Here is a 13538-nt window from a genome sequence, read left to right on the forward strand (position 1 = left end):
CTCCTAGTCATTACCCTCAGGGGAGTTCAAATCATGTTCAACGTCACGTTAGCGCCGTCAGTTTCTGTGTTTGATGAGCAGCAGCTGCTTCTTACCTCTGTGACCATCCGACTCCTCGCATTGCTTTCTGATGTCAGCAGGTAACGATGAAGTGTGGGCGTCGCCTTTAAAGCAAACGTTTTGAGTTTTCAGAGTTTGAACTTTTTTCTGCTGCTTGGGTTTAAAGATGAGCTGGCGGCTCAACTATTACAGTTTTTGCCCTTTGCTTGAACACATTTTGCAAAACTTCGCTCATTGTGCCAAAACTCTAAACACAAGTAAACATGACACAACACTGGGAAATATACCATTCACATCTCTGCCAAATGGAAACTCTGCTCTCAAAACCTAACATTCCTCTGTCAAAATGTAACTCTGTTGACAGAATGACACATACCTGCATCACATGCAAACACTTACAGATCAGGGGACACACTAGTCTACTTTATATAAAACACTGCAGTCTTTGATTTTCATTGTTTATTCAGAAGGCATATTTTCAGGAGACACAAACAACCAAAAAAGCAAATAGGCCTACTCAATATTGTCCACTGCAGTACCATGAATTCAGATCATGCAAAAAAACCAAAAAACTATACTGTAAACACAAAACATCATGACAATTGTGCATACGTGGGCTCATGGATCCCGCCGTCTGTTGGGGTCTGGCCACAGGACCTCATCAACATCGCAAGCAGTGTCCTCTCCCGCTGGGCACCGGGGAAAATATCCTCTTGCATGTCGAAACCATCCATGGATTGCTGTCACCTGAATGTCGCCGCAGGCCTGTTCCATTGCCTGCAGAAGAGGCATGCGGGCATGTGGTTGGCGGTCATATACACGCCATCTCCAAGCCTAAAAAAATCCTCTATAGGGTTTAAAAATGGTGAGTAAGGGGGCAAGTATACCACTTCAAATTGACTGTGGTTGGAGAACCAGGCCTGGACCAGAGCAGCCGATGGAAACTGACATGATCCCAGATCACCACAAACCTGGGCTGATCTGCTCTGTTCTGTACAACTATATCATGGAGAGCATCTAGAAATGTGAGTATGTGTTGGCTATTGTATGGACCTAGTTTTGCATGATGATGCAGAAGCCCTCGAAGGCTTATGGCGGCACATAATGTGATATTTCCCCCGCGCTGCCCTGGGACGTGCACAATTGCCCTTTGGCCAGTTACATTACGACCCCGTCGTCTTGTTTTGCTCAGGTCGAATCCAGCTTCATCAATGAAAATGAATTCATGAGGCTGTGCAGCTCCATCCATGGCTGAGATTCTCTGTAAAACAAAGAGAACATATTACTGCACTACAGTGCTACACATACAGGACCCTCACCCCATCACACAGGTACCTGTGTAGCTCTCAGGATGGATCCATGTGGTACTGATATGGTACATATTCAGCTGCTACTGGACTTCACCAATACTCTATTGTCATGTAAAGGACAGTTACACGTACCCGTACATATTCAGCTCGAAGTCCTTTGACCCCGTCACTGGTCCTCTCAAATGGGACTCTGTAGAGCTGCTTCATGGTGATGCTGTGTTTACCCAAGATGCATCTGATGGTGGTGATGCTCACATGGTTTATGTTGCTGAACACTCGCCTGTCTGCAAGTATTTGCTTTCGTAGCTGGTGGAGACGGATGGCATTGTCTGCCCTCACTAGGTCCACAACAGCAAGTTCCTGCTGTTGTGTGAACAGGCGTTGGCGTCCTGCCTCAGAAGGTCTTCGAGTCGTTCTAGAGAAATACAACCACATATTGTCATGGCTTTGCTTACTTTCTTACAGTACTTTACTGTATACACTGTATCATCCACTGTACAACACTGTACTTCAATATAAGTAATCATGCTATGTTTCACAGAAACCACCACTTTGGCTGCAAAAGCAGCATTAGCACCCTGCAGTACCCTGCACACTTGATACGATGATATACTGTAGAACAGTGCTATGAAACCATCTGAGTAGAGTAGAAGGCAGAGAGGTGAAGACAGACCTGCTTTCTAGTCTGAATGTTCGTATTACAGATGCCACTGTGAAGCAGCTTCGATGTGGGTGGACTCTCTGCCCAGCTTCCCTCATAGTCAGGCCGTGGTTGATGACATGGTCCACCAAAGTTGCTCTTATTTCATCAGAAATATGGGTCCGTGCATGGCCTCTTCGACCTCCTCCTCCTCCTCCTCTTCCTCTTGCTCTCCCTCCATCCATGCTTGCAAAGTTCTTGAATTGGCTAAACTGAGGGCTTTTTGTAGTTGGCTAATTGGTGTTCAGTTTTGCAAGTAAGTGCCTTCAGGTGTGTATTTGAGTGGTTGCAATTACCCGATGTGTTTTGTATTTTGGATACATGTGTTTTCCAAATGGCACCCTGAAATTTCATTTTCTGAACGAAGTGTCTTATGTATGAAATAGAGTGTAGTATGCAGGACCATGTGTGTTGCATAATTGCAACTAGGGTGCAAAGCAGTGCTTTTGTTTAAGGTAGGGGTACAAGTGTTTGAGGTCTGGTAACAAAAGCTTCAAGTTGTGTTACTTTAGTCTAAGCATGGCTTTATAGTGTTCAAGAAACGGGCAACAACTGTAATCTTTAACAGGGCTGTCAAAACTGCAAACAAAACAACTGCTGTACTGCCCTCCGCTATCTTGGTTTAATTGGTCACATGACTGCATCATATGACTGAAATGTGTCATCGTTTTCGAAAAGTCTCCGGGTTCGCTGTCCACACTGCGAAAACGGCGTTTTCAAATGTTTCTGCTTTCAGGAGCGTTTTCACCACGCTGCGTTTTCCTTGACCCAAAATGCCGTCTCAGTGTGGGCGGGAGGACGTAGCCTCAGTAAAGGTGGGTGGCAGCAGGCCGTAAATCAGCTGTTGGTGCGTGGAGATGGAGCGGGTTCAGCCAGAGTGTTTCTGACCTTCAGCTCCTTTCAGAACTCAAAGGTTTTCAGCGTCTTCGGTCTGACGACTCTCAGTGAAACTCAGCGTCCACATGATCAGCTCTCTGGGACTTCCTTATCTGACTGGTGGAGCATCGAGAATGCAGCTCTGCTCTTTTCTGGGTGACCTTTGACCTTTAGCAGTTGATGTCTTGCTTTCATGTTGTTCAGCAGGTGGTTCGTTTACCCAGAGGGTGGAACAGATTGAGTCATCTCGTGTTTGAAGCTGTTTCCTCCTCATAGGCTGTCCTGAAGCCAGGTGTGTCCCAGGTGAGGTGGCCGGCTGAGCGCGCTGCTGTGTTTGCACTAAATGAGCTGCAGCCGGATGTTTTGCTGTGACACTGCACCGTTAGGACTTTACCGGCTCTGGGGTCATCAGTCAGCCAGCTTCCTGTCAGTCGCAGAAATAAAAGCTCTGCATCCTGGTTAACGGGCAGTCATAAAGTCATCCTCTCCTGATTGGCTGCTTTTACTCTGTGTGTGTGCATATGTGTGTGTGTGTAGTGTGTCTGCTTACAGCTGCTGCTGGACTGCAACACTCTGAGTTGCATGTTTCCTGCAGTTTGAGACAGCTGCAGGCTGCTTCCTGCAGGCAGCAAATGCCCATTTGCAGCTGCCTGTGGACCTGCAGTGTTACAGCGCTCCCAGGACAAACGGGGAGTCCAAGCACAGGCTCCAGCTGTTCGAGTCCCGGAGAACGTTTAACGTTGCTGGTTTGGACGTTTGAGCTGTGTTTTTGGAGTGTTTGCTGAATCCTTTTAGAAGATTTGGCCGTTGGATTTATTGAAGCTTTAGAAAAACTCCAAGACTTATTTATGAAGTGTGATAAGAGTCCAGGGACTTGAGGGAAATGTCCATTAGAAGATTCCAGGAAACTTGAGGAAGTTTGATGAATTCCAGGTGATTCCAGGACTCAGAAAGAAAATTAGGTGGTCGTCAAAGTTGATCTATGGAGTCATAAAATGTTTCATGACGTCGGTGAACAGTGATCTGGCTCAGCAGCGTTGACTCCTGATCACACTGCCCTTCACAGGGGGCGGGGCTACTGAATCAGAGGGGGTGGGGCTACAGCCTGTGCAGTCTAAACACAAACGGAGTCTAGAAGACTTTCTGAGTTGTTCCTGGTGAGGTTTGATGCAGGACACACTTTGGTGATACTGAAACAACCACAGATGCATTATGGGTAAGTCCAGACATGCTGCATTAAACTTTGATGCTGGATAGAGATGTTGTCATTGTTTCCCTGCGTGCAGCTGCAGGTTCAGAGCATACGGAGCTTGTCGCAGTAAAGCAGGAGAGCAGATTTTTTCAGGTTAACGTGACGCTGCAGTCGATAAACACTGCAGGGCTGCAGGGCTGCCCCAGTCACCGGTGGTGATGACTAAATGTGCAGGTTACTCCCGTGGAGTAATCCTCCTGTGGAGTATTCCTGCTCCACCTGTGCCGTGCTGTGCCAGTGCCAGTGCCAGGTTGTAACTGTGAGTCTATGCATCAGTAATAATGAGTCAGTGTTTAACATCGAAGCCCAGCACACTGACCGGTCGGTCTGCAAGCATTAATGATGAGTAAAGTTTAGTTAATGATAACGAGAATGCCTGCTGAGCAGTGGAGCCTCACCGGAGTCGTACCCAGCGGCTTTAATGGAAGTGACCTGAAGTGAAATGTAACACTATCTTTGTTTCCCTGTGGCCACACTCGCCTCCTCAGTGTGACAGGAAGCTGTCTGCTCCCTGCTCAGAGGAGGAAATCTTGGCAAAGGTGAATCACCTCCAACATCTTCAGGATGATGATGAGTTTTATCAGAACTCGGTGTATCTGTGGTGTTGTGGAGATGTGAAACGTCTTCATCACCACGAGGACTCGACTCCCTGAAGACTGAAAACATCCAGATCTTCTTCCTCAATCAGACGTGAGGCTTAGTGAAAGTCTGCAGGAAATGACTGCAAGTCACTGTGTGTGTGTTTGTTTATAAACCCTGGGGGGAGCTCTTCCTGTACAGCAGCAGATGATTGCCGTAAATGAGGCCGACGCTCCAGCAGGTTCCTGCTTGTTTAGCGGGGACTTTGTCCTCGGTGGGTCGCCGTGCTCTGAGCGTCTCTGTAAGGACTCGCTCTGCAGCCCTGCTAACGCTCGCTCTTTGCTAACGCTCGCTCTTTGCTAACGCTCGCTCTTTGCTAACGCTCGCTCTTTGGACCCGTGGTCTTCTCTGCGCTCCTCTGTCTTGCAGAGTTGTGGGAACCCGGGACAGTGGCGCAGCTGCCCCTCTGTTGGTCTTCCTTGGTCTCTTGTGTTCTGGGGGCCTCTGGATGTCTGGAGTTTTGATCTCCTCCACACCTGCTTCACGCCCTGGAGGACGGGGCTGTGGCCCCCCCCACACCCTCTAGCAGATCATTACATGAAGGAACCTTTTAAAAAACAAAAAACAAGCGCGTCCATGCTCACAGGTGTACACACGGGTGATCACACCCACAAACTACACCCTTTTTGGCTCCTACCTCAAAGCACACTGTGTTCTGTTGATCTTATGTGCTGCACAATAATGTTTAACATTTAGTATTTACTGTCATATTCCCATATATCATTGTGATGTTGTTTATTCTGTTACTCTTGTTCTCTTCTGCTTGTTTTCTTTTTTCTTTCTCAGCAGGTGACCCAGGTGATTGATATATGCATTTTTTTTTCTGCCCGTTCTGTTGGTTTTTGTTTTTTGCCCTTCTCCCCCGTCCCTCTTCTCAGCTGTTTCTCTTTCCCTCTTTCTTTCTCCCCTTCTTTCCCCCAGTCAAGTCTGTCCCGTATTCAGCAAGTGAAAATAAAATAAACAATAAAAGGTGAATCAAATGGACCATTATGGCAAGGCTGGGATGGTCAGTTTGGTAAAGTAAATCCGTTGGGCATCTTTGTTTGCCTTTAGACAACAATTCTGATGCAAAAGAGCCAAACGGGACAGGCAAAAAAAAAAAAAAAAAAAAAAGAGTTGTGGGAACCCCGTAAACTTTATTAAAAACAGATTTTCGGCTTTCTGCAATGATTCTTTTCACTCTGAGGAGAAAGTTAGGCGGATGAAGCTGGATCTCCATCAGGATGATAACATCACCGCCATGCTGCCGTGTGTGGGTGATGGTTGGGGGTGGGCTTTAAATGGGCTCCTAGTTGTCTATGTTCTGTAGTTTTATGACTTGAGGCGTGCAGCACAGAGCGCTCTGTCGTCCAGATGAAGAAGGAAGGACACGGCCGGTCGTCGGGTTATGTCACATGCAGGAGGTCTAAACACTGTGACGAATCCACGCCGTGAACATGTCACAGCTTCGACTCAGAGTGTGTTGTTTTGTGTCTGACGGTGTGGTTGAAGAAATCCTCTCTCTCTCTGTAGGACCAAAGCTTGCCCGACCCTCTGTCGCCCATCTACGCCAACGTCCCATCTCTGAAGAAATTGGCTCCGCCTCAGGGCCCTTCTGGCTCCTCCCTCTCCTCTCCACCTCCCACAGACCACTCCCTCTCAACATCAGACCACAGCCCATCATCTTCTACCTCCTTGGGCATGACCAGCCCCAACTGCCCAGTCAGCGCACAGGACCGATTGCAGGTAAGGCGACCTTTGACCTTTCCAGGTGTGTTTTGAGTTCATGTTTGTGTTCGGGTCACTTAAACACCAAACGGAGATGAAGCAGCAGCGCCAAAAGACTGCATGAAATGAATGTGAATGTAGACGAGAGCTAAACTATCAGGACAGATGAAAGAAGCTGACGTGCAGCTGAGGAAAAGAAGTGCAAGAACAGAGATGATGAGTGCGGTTCACATGGTGAACCCATACGCTTACAGGTTCAAATCGGTATTTAGAAAAATGCAGGAATTCCTTCTAAAAGGAGTAAAATGGGTTTAAAATATTGAAAAGAGTGTTTGCATGATATATGGTTCATTTTCACAGGTTTCCTGTTTTATTGTGAAGAGCTTTGTAAGAGGAAGTGAATGTGGTTGTGATCGGTAGCGTGCTCTGACAGAAGTTTGTGCCAGTGTTCATGGATGGACTATCTGCTCCACGGTCTACGTGCACATTTCTGTGACATTTCTGCCCACATCCACGAGCAGCTGCTCACTTCTGTTTCAGACGCCTCGCTCTGCACACGCGACTGTTTCTGTACAGACAACATGCCTCAGCTGTATCATGAGCCTGGCATCACAAAATAATGTTTACCTTCTGTGCAGTTTCCAACATCTTGTGATAAAAGTGAAAGTTCTCCGAGCTTTTCAGGAGCCGGACAAACAACACAAACTGAACGCTACACTTAAAGTCTTACTGAACACGAGGACACATCTGCAGTAGGCGTTTGGACTTGTGGATAAAAAAGTTATTTCAATCCAGGCACAGACTGAGAGTTGCCCATCCTCAGCCTTACTCTCTCCTTCCAACACTTTGCTCGTGTCCTGCATGAGACGTCCTTTCAGGTGACGCTGATAGTCCAGCAGCTGCAGGACGCCACGTCCATAAGCGACACTGCAGGTGTGGTAGAGAAGGCGGGGGCGCAGGACGGGCAGCTGAGGCTGCAGGAACAACATCTGGTTCTTTTCTTAACAGTGCATCAGGATTACAAAAAGAAAAGAAAGTAATTGCATTTACTGAGTTAAAGCTGCCATCGGGCAGCAGCCCTGGAGTTACTAAAACACTGGATTCAAAGCAGTGTGACAGCACAGGAAGTGACTGAAATCTAAATGAACTCGAAGGTAAACGACAGGTCAGACACCACGGCGGCATTAAAAGAGCAGCACTGGATAACACATAAAAGCTCAGCTAAGCTAGCATTAAACACACTAAGGAAGAGCAGAAATCTAAGATTTCAGAATCGGACGAAATCAGAAAAATCCATTTTGAGCGAGACGTAGATGATGTGTACGCTCGTTTCCTAAAACGATGATTGCTGGGAGTGACGTGACAGGAGACGATGGTCCAGACAGAAGAAGGGCTGAAGGCTGATGATGCACAGCTGAGGTAGTGCGCTTCATCATGCTGTAGCGACAGATTACACACCAATGTAAGTGGTCAACAAAGTTTAGTGATGGCAGCGTTACAAACAAAGCGTATCTGGAGAACATTTGTACGAATGGCTCGTTGGATTTCTCTGCCATCGTCACTCTGACCTTCCATTGTGTTCCACTCCAAACTCACCGCTGTGTGCAGCTCAGAGGTACTTAAAGTTTTATCAGCTGTAATATGAGCATGTGGCGTCTGTTCCACAGGGATCCGGTGACCAGTTACTGGACACCAGTTTGTCTTACTGGTTGAGCAGGCATCCATGAGCCCTGTGCCCCTTTCTCTCATGTCTGTAGCCAACTATCACTGTAGCCTGATGAGATTGTTTCAGGTGTCACATATGAGTCTAAGAGGTTTTATATATTTTATGTCGTCAGTATTTTTCTGTGAATTAGTGCAGCGGTCCCGACCCCCGGGCCACGGCCCGCTACCGGACCATGAGAGCGTAGACTCGGGTGTGAAATTTATGGTTTTCAGTGTGTGAATGTATGAATGTGTGTGTGGATGTGTGTGTGGATGTGTGGATGTGTGTGTGAATGGGTGGATGTGTGTGTGAATGTGTGTGTGGATGTGTGTGTGAATGTGTGTGTGAATGTGTGGATGTGTGGATGTGTGTGTGAATGGGTGGATGTGTGTGTGAATGTGTGTGTGGATGTGTGTGTGAATGTGTGGATGACTGGATGTGTAAAGCGCTTTGGGGTCCTTAGGGACTAGTAAAGCGCTATACAAAAACAGGCCATTTACCATATTTTATCGTTAACTCGGTTTGCCTGGGTCTTCCCAGAAAAAAAATATTTACACGTTACCATAGTGACCAGAGCATTAAGGGGCAGAGAGGATGTTACTCTGTTGTTGGTGCATTTCAGGAGGACGCTGCTAATAAAGTTACACAATCACACAGTGAATTCACGTTTATTATTATATTTACAAAATACCAGTTTTTGTCTTGGTCGTATCCTTTTATTTTGTTGTATTTATCCGCAACACCTTAAAGGCCGGTCCATGAAAATATTGTCTGACATTAAACTGTCCGTGGGGCAAAACACGGTTGGGGACCGCTGGATTAGTGAATTTGGTCCACAGCCACAGACAAGTTTTAACTTCTAGTGTGCAAACAGCAGAAGACAGGCCTGATCATCATTGTACAGAGCACGAACTACTTAAAGTTTGTATAAGTAATATTAAACAGTGGAATAAATAAACCAAAGGGTAGGAATTACACCCAAAGAACTGTATATAAAATTAAATCTATAAACAAATGGACTGATAAACACACACACACAAACATTATCACTCAGCTTAACTCAACTACCTCAAAACATTGAGACTGGACTGACTAATCAACACAAGCGCAAACACACTGACCTACACCACCAAACCATCGCACACACCAACCTGTAAATGCTCTTTTGCACAATATTATTACTGGACTTTCTGCACTAACTTCTTTACTTCCTAATTTTTGCTGCTACACTAAGGAATGTTTACTGTTCCTCCACTGCCTCAACTCATCATCACAAAACCTTTTTATTATGTTACGTTGTGTTTTTTTGTCACACTGTCACTTTGCTGCTCATGTTTGCACATTTGCACGTGCACTTTGTTGTCTGCTGTCTGTTAACAAAAAAAAAAAAAAAGGCTTCCTTAGATAGTTAGTTTTTGTTAATTTATGTTGTAATTTATGTTAGGTCAGTCTGTCTTGTCTCTGCTAGCAGCTAACTAGGCCTCTTAGTTAGCTAGTTTAGTGTTTTCTGTTAATTTATGTTGTAAATTTATGTTGCATGTAGCACCTTGGTCCTGGAGGAATGTTGTTTCGCCTCACTGTGTACTGACTGTATATGGTTGAAGTGACTATAAAGCCAACTTGACTTGACTTGACTTGAAATGAAGGATTTGTAAGTTTAGCAGAGGAATAAAGTAAAGCAGGAAAAATGTACAATTTCATTAAAAATACAAAAATGTGATTACAATGAAGATCAGAGTACAACACAGAACATGTAAGAGTGTGAAGGAGGAAAGCAGGAAGTATAAATGCAGTGACAACAACAAATCTGATGACAGAACCAAAGCAGACAGTCCTGCTGTGCTGACCTCTGTGCAGGGCCACACTGAGCAGGACAGCGGGAGGCAGCCTGGAACCAACCACATGAACAACTCTCGCAATCCTCCACCCGTGCCGGTTAGAGACCTGGACCGGTCCAAGGGAAAAGAAGGGGGTCAGCTGACCTCCATCTCCCCCGCCTCCTCTCAGGTTTGAATCACTGCCTTCATAACCCCCCAGTCCATTATCAGGTCCTCAAAGTGATGTCGTCGTGCTTCCCGTCAGGGCTCTGGTGGCTGGGAGAAGGTGTTTGATGAAGTCTCAGGGAGACCTTACTACTTCAACCGCAGCACACGAACCACATCCTGGAATTTACCTGAGCCATCCTCCCCGTCACCCCCACCTGGATCTGCAACCCACAGGAAGCACGAGGGCGGCCCGGTACGACCCAGTTTAAAACGATGACCAGGTTCAAAGTCAGAACAGAAACTAGAACAACAAACTTAGTCATTTTTTAAATTGTGAAATATGTCAAAATGTCACTTCAACAGCTGAAAAACTGAAATCCATCTGATATTTTATCAGCTGTATCAGGTGATGCTTAGTGAACAGGTGGTCTTTGTGTTAATGAGGATTCAGGGTTGTTTGATTAAAATGGTGAACTTCCTCCAATGACTCCTCTTACTCTGATTACTGAAAGCCTCCCCTGCCAGAGGAAGACTATCCTGTAGGCGACCATAAAGACAACAACGCCAACTTTAGAACGGTACCACACACACAGACTGAGCACACGGTTCATTGCCACCCATCAATGACAGTCCTTGGATTGTTCCGAATATTCTCCCACATTTGTGCCTTTTTCTCTCCACAGCATCCTCAGCAGAGCTTGGGCCTGATACCCAGAGCTCACCTGGACCTGAAGGATCCTCAGGTAATCAGTTGGTCAGCGCCATCTGTGTGTCTGCTTTTTATTTGCATTAATCCATTGGTTTGCTGACTGTTACAGATTCCCTCAGTGCCCCAAAGTCTGATGGGAAATGGAGTTTGTGAGGACGGAGCATCGCTGCAGGCCAGGAAGCTGAGAGTCAGCATGGGAGAAGACGTGAGTGAAAACTTTACGGTACAGCAACAACCTTTTTAGGCCTGCGTCACACAGACTTTAACTGGTTTCTGGGTTTCAGACGTGTTCCCATGGCCACCGGAGGAACTTCTCCGATCACACTGACATGATAAGCAGACACGCCTCCCCCGACAGTCCACAGGTAGACACTTACCTGTGTCACTATCACGGCTCCATTCATTCGCATTGACTCGCTCGTTCCCGCTCATCCATTCGTTCATTTGTCGATCTGATGTCATCCTGTTCTCCCCCATCAAGCTCTCTAATAGGTGCAGACTGAAGAGGAATCTGTCCAATCAGAGCACAGGGTCCAGCTCACAGCATGTAGGTCTTGGCACCTGATTGGCTGTTGGGAAGATTAGTGAAGGTTTCCAGTAGATGTGGTTCCACTAACTCATCACATTAACATCTTACTAACCACTGCCTGACGGGAACTTTTTGGGCAGTTCAGACTGACAGCGCCACCTGCTGTGCTTCCTCAGTATTACGTGTTAAACATTTAGAAAGATTTTTCCTGACACCATGAAGTTCAAGTGTGTTTATCGGTGTTTAGATTTTTACTGTAAGGCTGAATTTGCCCAGAAAGTTGCTCAGTGTTTCTCCACTAACCCTTAAATCGCTCAATAACACCGATCCATCACACATTAACGGGTCTGAGGGTCTGATTGGTCTCTTTCTATGGCCCTGCTATTAGTTCTGGTAACTCCAGCATCTCTGACTGTGTCCACACTGGAGGCTGGTGTGCACACGGAATCAGACTTTGTCCACAGGTTCACACCACACTTTGGTGGTCCTCCTACTTCTCCTGTAGCCTCAGCAGACATTCCTGGCCTGATTCTATACACGAACGTAGCTGGTCTTTGACCTGCTGCTTCACTCACTCTGTGCAATGTTCAAAGGAGCACCAACAAATAAAACAGGAAACCACCTGCAAAGGAAACATGTGCACATTGTCCAGAGTTCATGAGGAAAATGGTTTAAGACATAAAAACTGAGAGCAGATGAAAAGAAGATGCTGCTGTGTGCATCCCAGTGTCCGTGAACACCCCATGTGCAGATGTGCAGATCGTCTCTGATGACGAGCCAAGGACCAAAACCAAACACTCCCAGAAATCTTGGACCCAATGCTAAAATCAACAAACGCTAAGTTTAATAGTTGCAGACTTCAAAGCAAGCTGGCCATTAACTATGACTCAAGCGGTAAGCTTACCAAAGGAGTTTACCCTCCCAGACACCACTCCATGTGTTACTGCCTCAAGCTAAACAACAAGAAGTGTGTGCATGACAACATTACATGAAGTAGAATTTATTAAAAACAAACTCACAGTAAGTTCTGCTGAATGAATAAAAGTCACCACACCTGGGCCAGCTTTTATCAAGTTGAAGGTACAGGTGTGCTGCATCAGCTGACCGCCTCGCAGAGAGGAGAGCATCAGCAGCACGAGGGCAGTGGGAGTTTCAAGGCTCAACCTTGATTAATGCATGAGTAACACAGTGGATTGTGAAAATGGCTGCTGTGGAGAAGCTTTGGTTCACGTGGTAGTAAAGTCCCTCCTGTGTTTCCTGAAAGCAAACTCCTCCTTTGTCAGATGAAAAGTTCAGTCATGTTTTAATTAGGGATGCAAAGAGGTCTCTCGAGGCCTTGTTTGTGTCCGTGAGGAGGTCCTCTGTCCGCCGAGAATGTTTTAGGTGTCCTTGAATAATCACATAAATCCTTGAGTTTGGTTCCTGGAAAGATTTTCAGGTATTTAAAAATGTTTCCAGCACTGATCAGACTGATGGATGAAATGAGACAGGCTGATAAAAGGCCTTTCATTAGACCCTCACCACTCCCGTGTTTGCAGAGGAGTCACATTTCAAAGCAGGTAACCTGAGGACTCAGCTGTGTGTCTGCATTCCTACAGGGACACCTGCTGGAGAAAGCAGGGATTCTCAACAAGACTAAAGTGGCTGAAAATGGAAAAAAGATCAGGTGAGAGCACAACAATTGTAAAGGTAAGGTGTGTGCTCGTATCTGTTCTGTGGGTTTTGTCGGAGGTAACTGTGTCTGCTGATTTTTGGACAGGAAGAACTGGAGCCAGTCGTGGACTGTCCTGCATGGAGGGATCCTCACATTCCATAAAGACCCCCGACCAGCCGGGAATGCAGTAAGAATCAGTTTACAGAGTCCAACAGGAGCTCAATCAGAATCAGAATCAGAATCAGAATACTTTATTGATCCCTGGGGGAAATTATTTTTTGTTACAGTGCTCCATTTTAAACCAACATTAAGACAAGACAGACAATACGCTAACTAAGAATAGTACAATATATACATATATATACATACATACATACATAAGTCACTTATAAATAAATATTTGGAAAAGAAA

The 13538-nt window shown here is 46.0% G+C and overlaps 1 protein-coding gene across 3 annotated transcripts in view; it reads left to right on the top strand.

The window, feature by feature from the left end:
- Positions 1–13538, top strand: part of LOC147333309 (rho GTPase-activating protein 27-like) — a 42331-nt gene that overhangs the window by 16542 nt on the left and 12251 nt on the right. Inside the window, exons 4-13 of one of the 3 annotated variants that reach the window (XM_086290405.1) lie at positions 6350–6562; positions 10107–10256; positions 10332–10487; positions 10747–10812; positions 10918–10977; positions 11053–11148; positions 11228–11308; positions 11425–11490; positions 13071–13138; positions 13232–13313. In XM_086290405.1, coding sequence (XP_086146531.1) covers positions 6350–6562; positions 10107–10256; positions 10332–10487; positions 10747–10812; positions 10918–10977; positions 11053–11148; positions 11228–11308; positions 11425–11490; positions 13071–13138; positions 13232–13313 — 1038 coding nt within the window. Of the gene's footprint in view, positions 1–6349; positions 6563–10106; positions 10257–10331; positions 10488–10746; positions 10978–11052; positions 11149–11227; positions 11309–11424; positions 11491–13070; positions 13139–13231; positions 13314–13538 lie in introns of all 3 variants that reach the window. The other 2 variants (XM_086290403.1, XM_086290406.1) reach the window with 2 other exon arrangements.

This window comes from Aulonocara sp. 'chitande type north' Nkhata Bay, linkage group LG4 (assembly GCF_057382095.1).
Source record: "Aulonocara sp. 'chitande type north' Nkhata Bay isolate Kocher_YH1m ecotype deep benthic linkage group LG4, A_spYH_male_GT1.1, whole genome shotgun sequence".
Classification (NCBI taxonomy): Eukaryota; Metazoa; Chordata; class Actinopteri; order Cichliformes; family Cichlidae; genus Aulonocara; species Aulonocara sp. 'chitande type north' Nkhata Bay.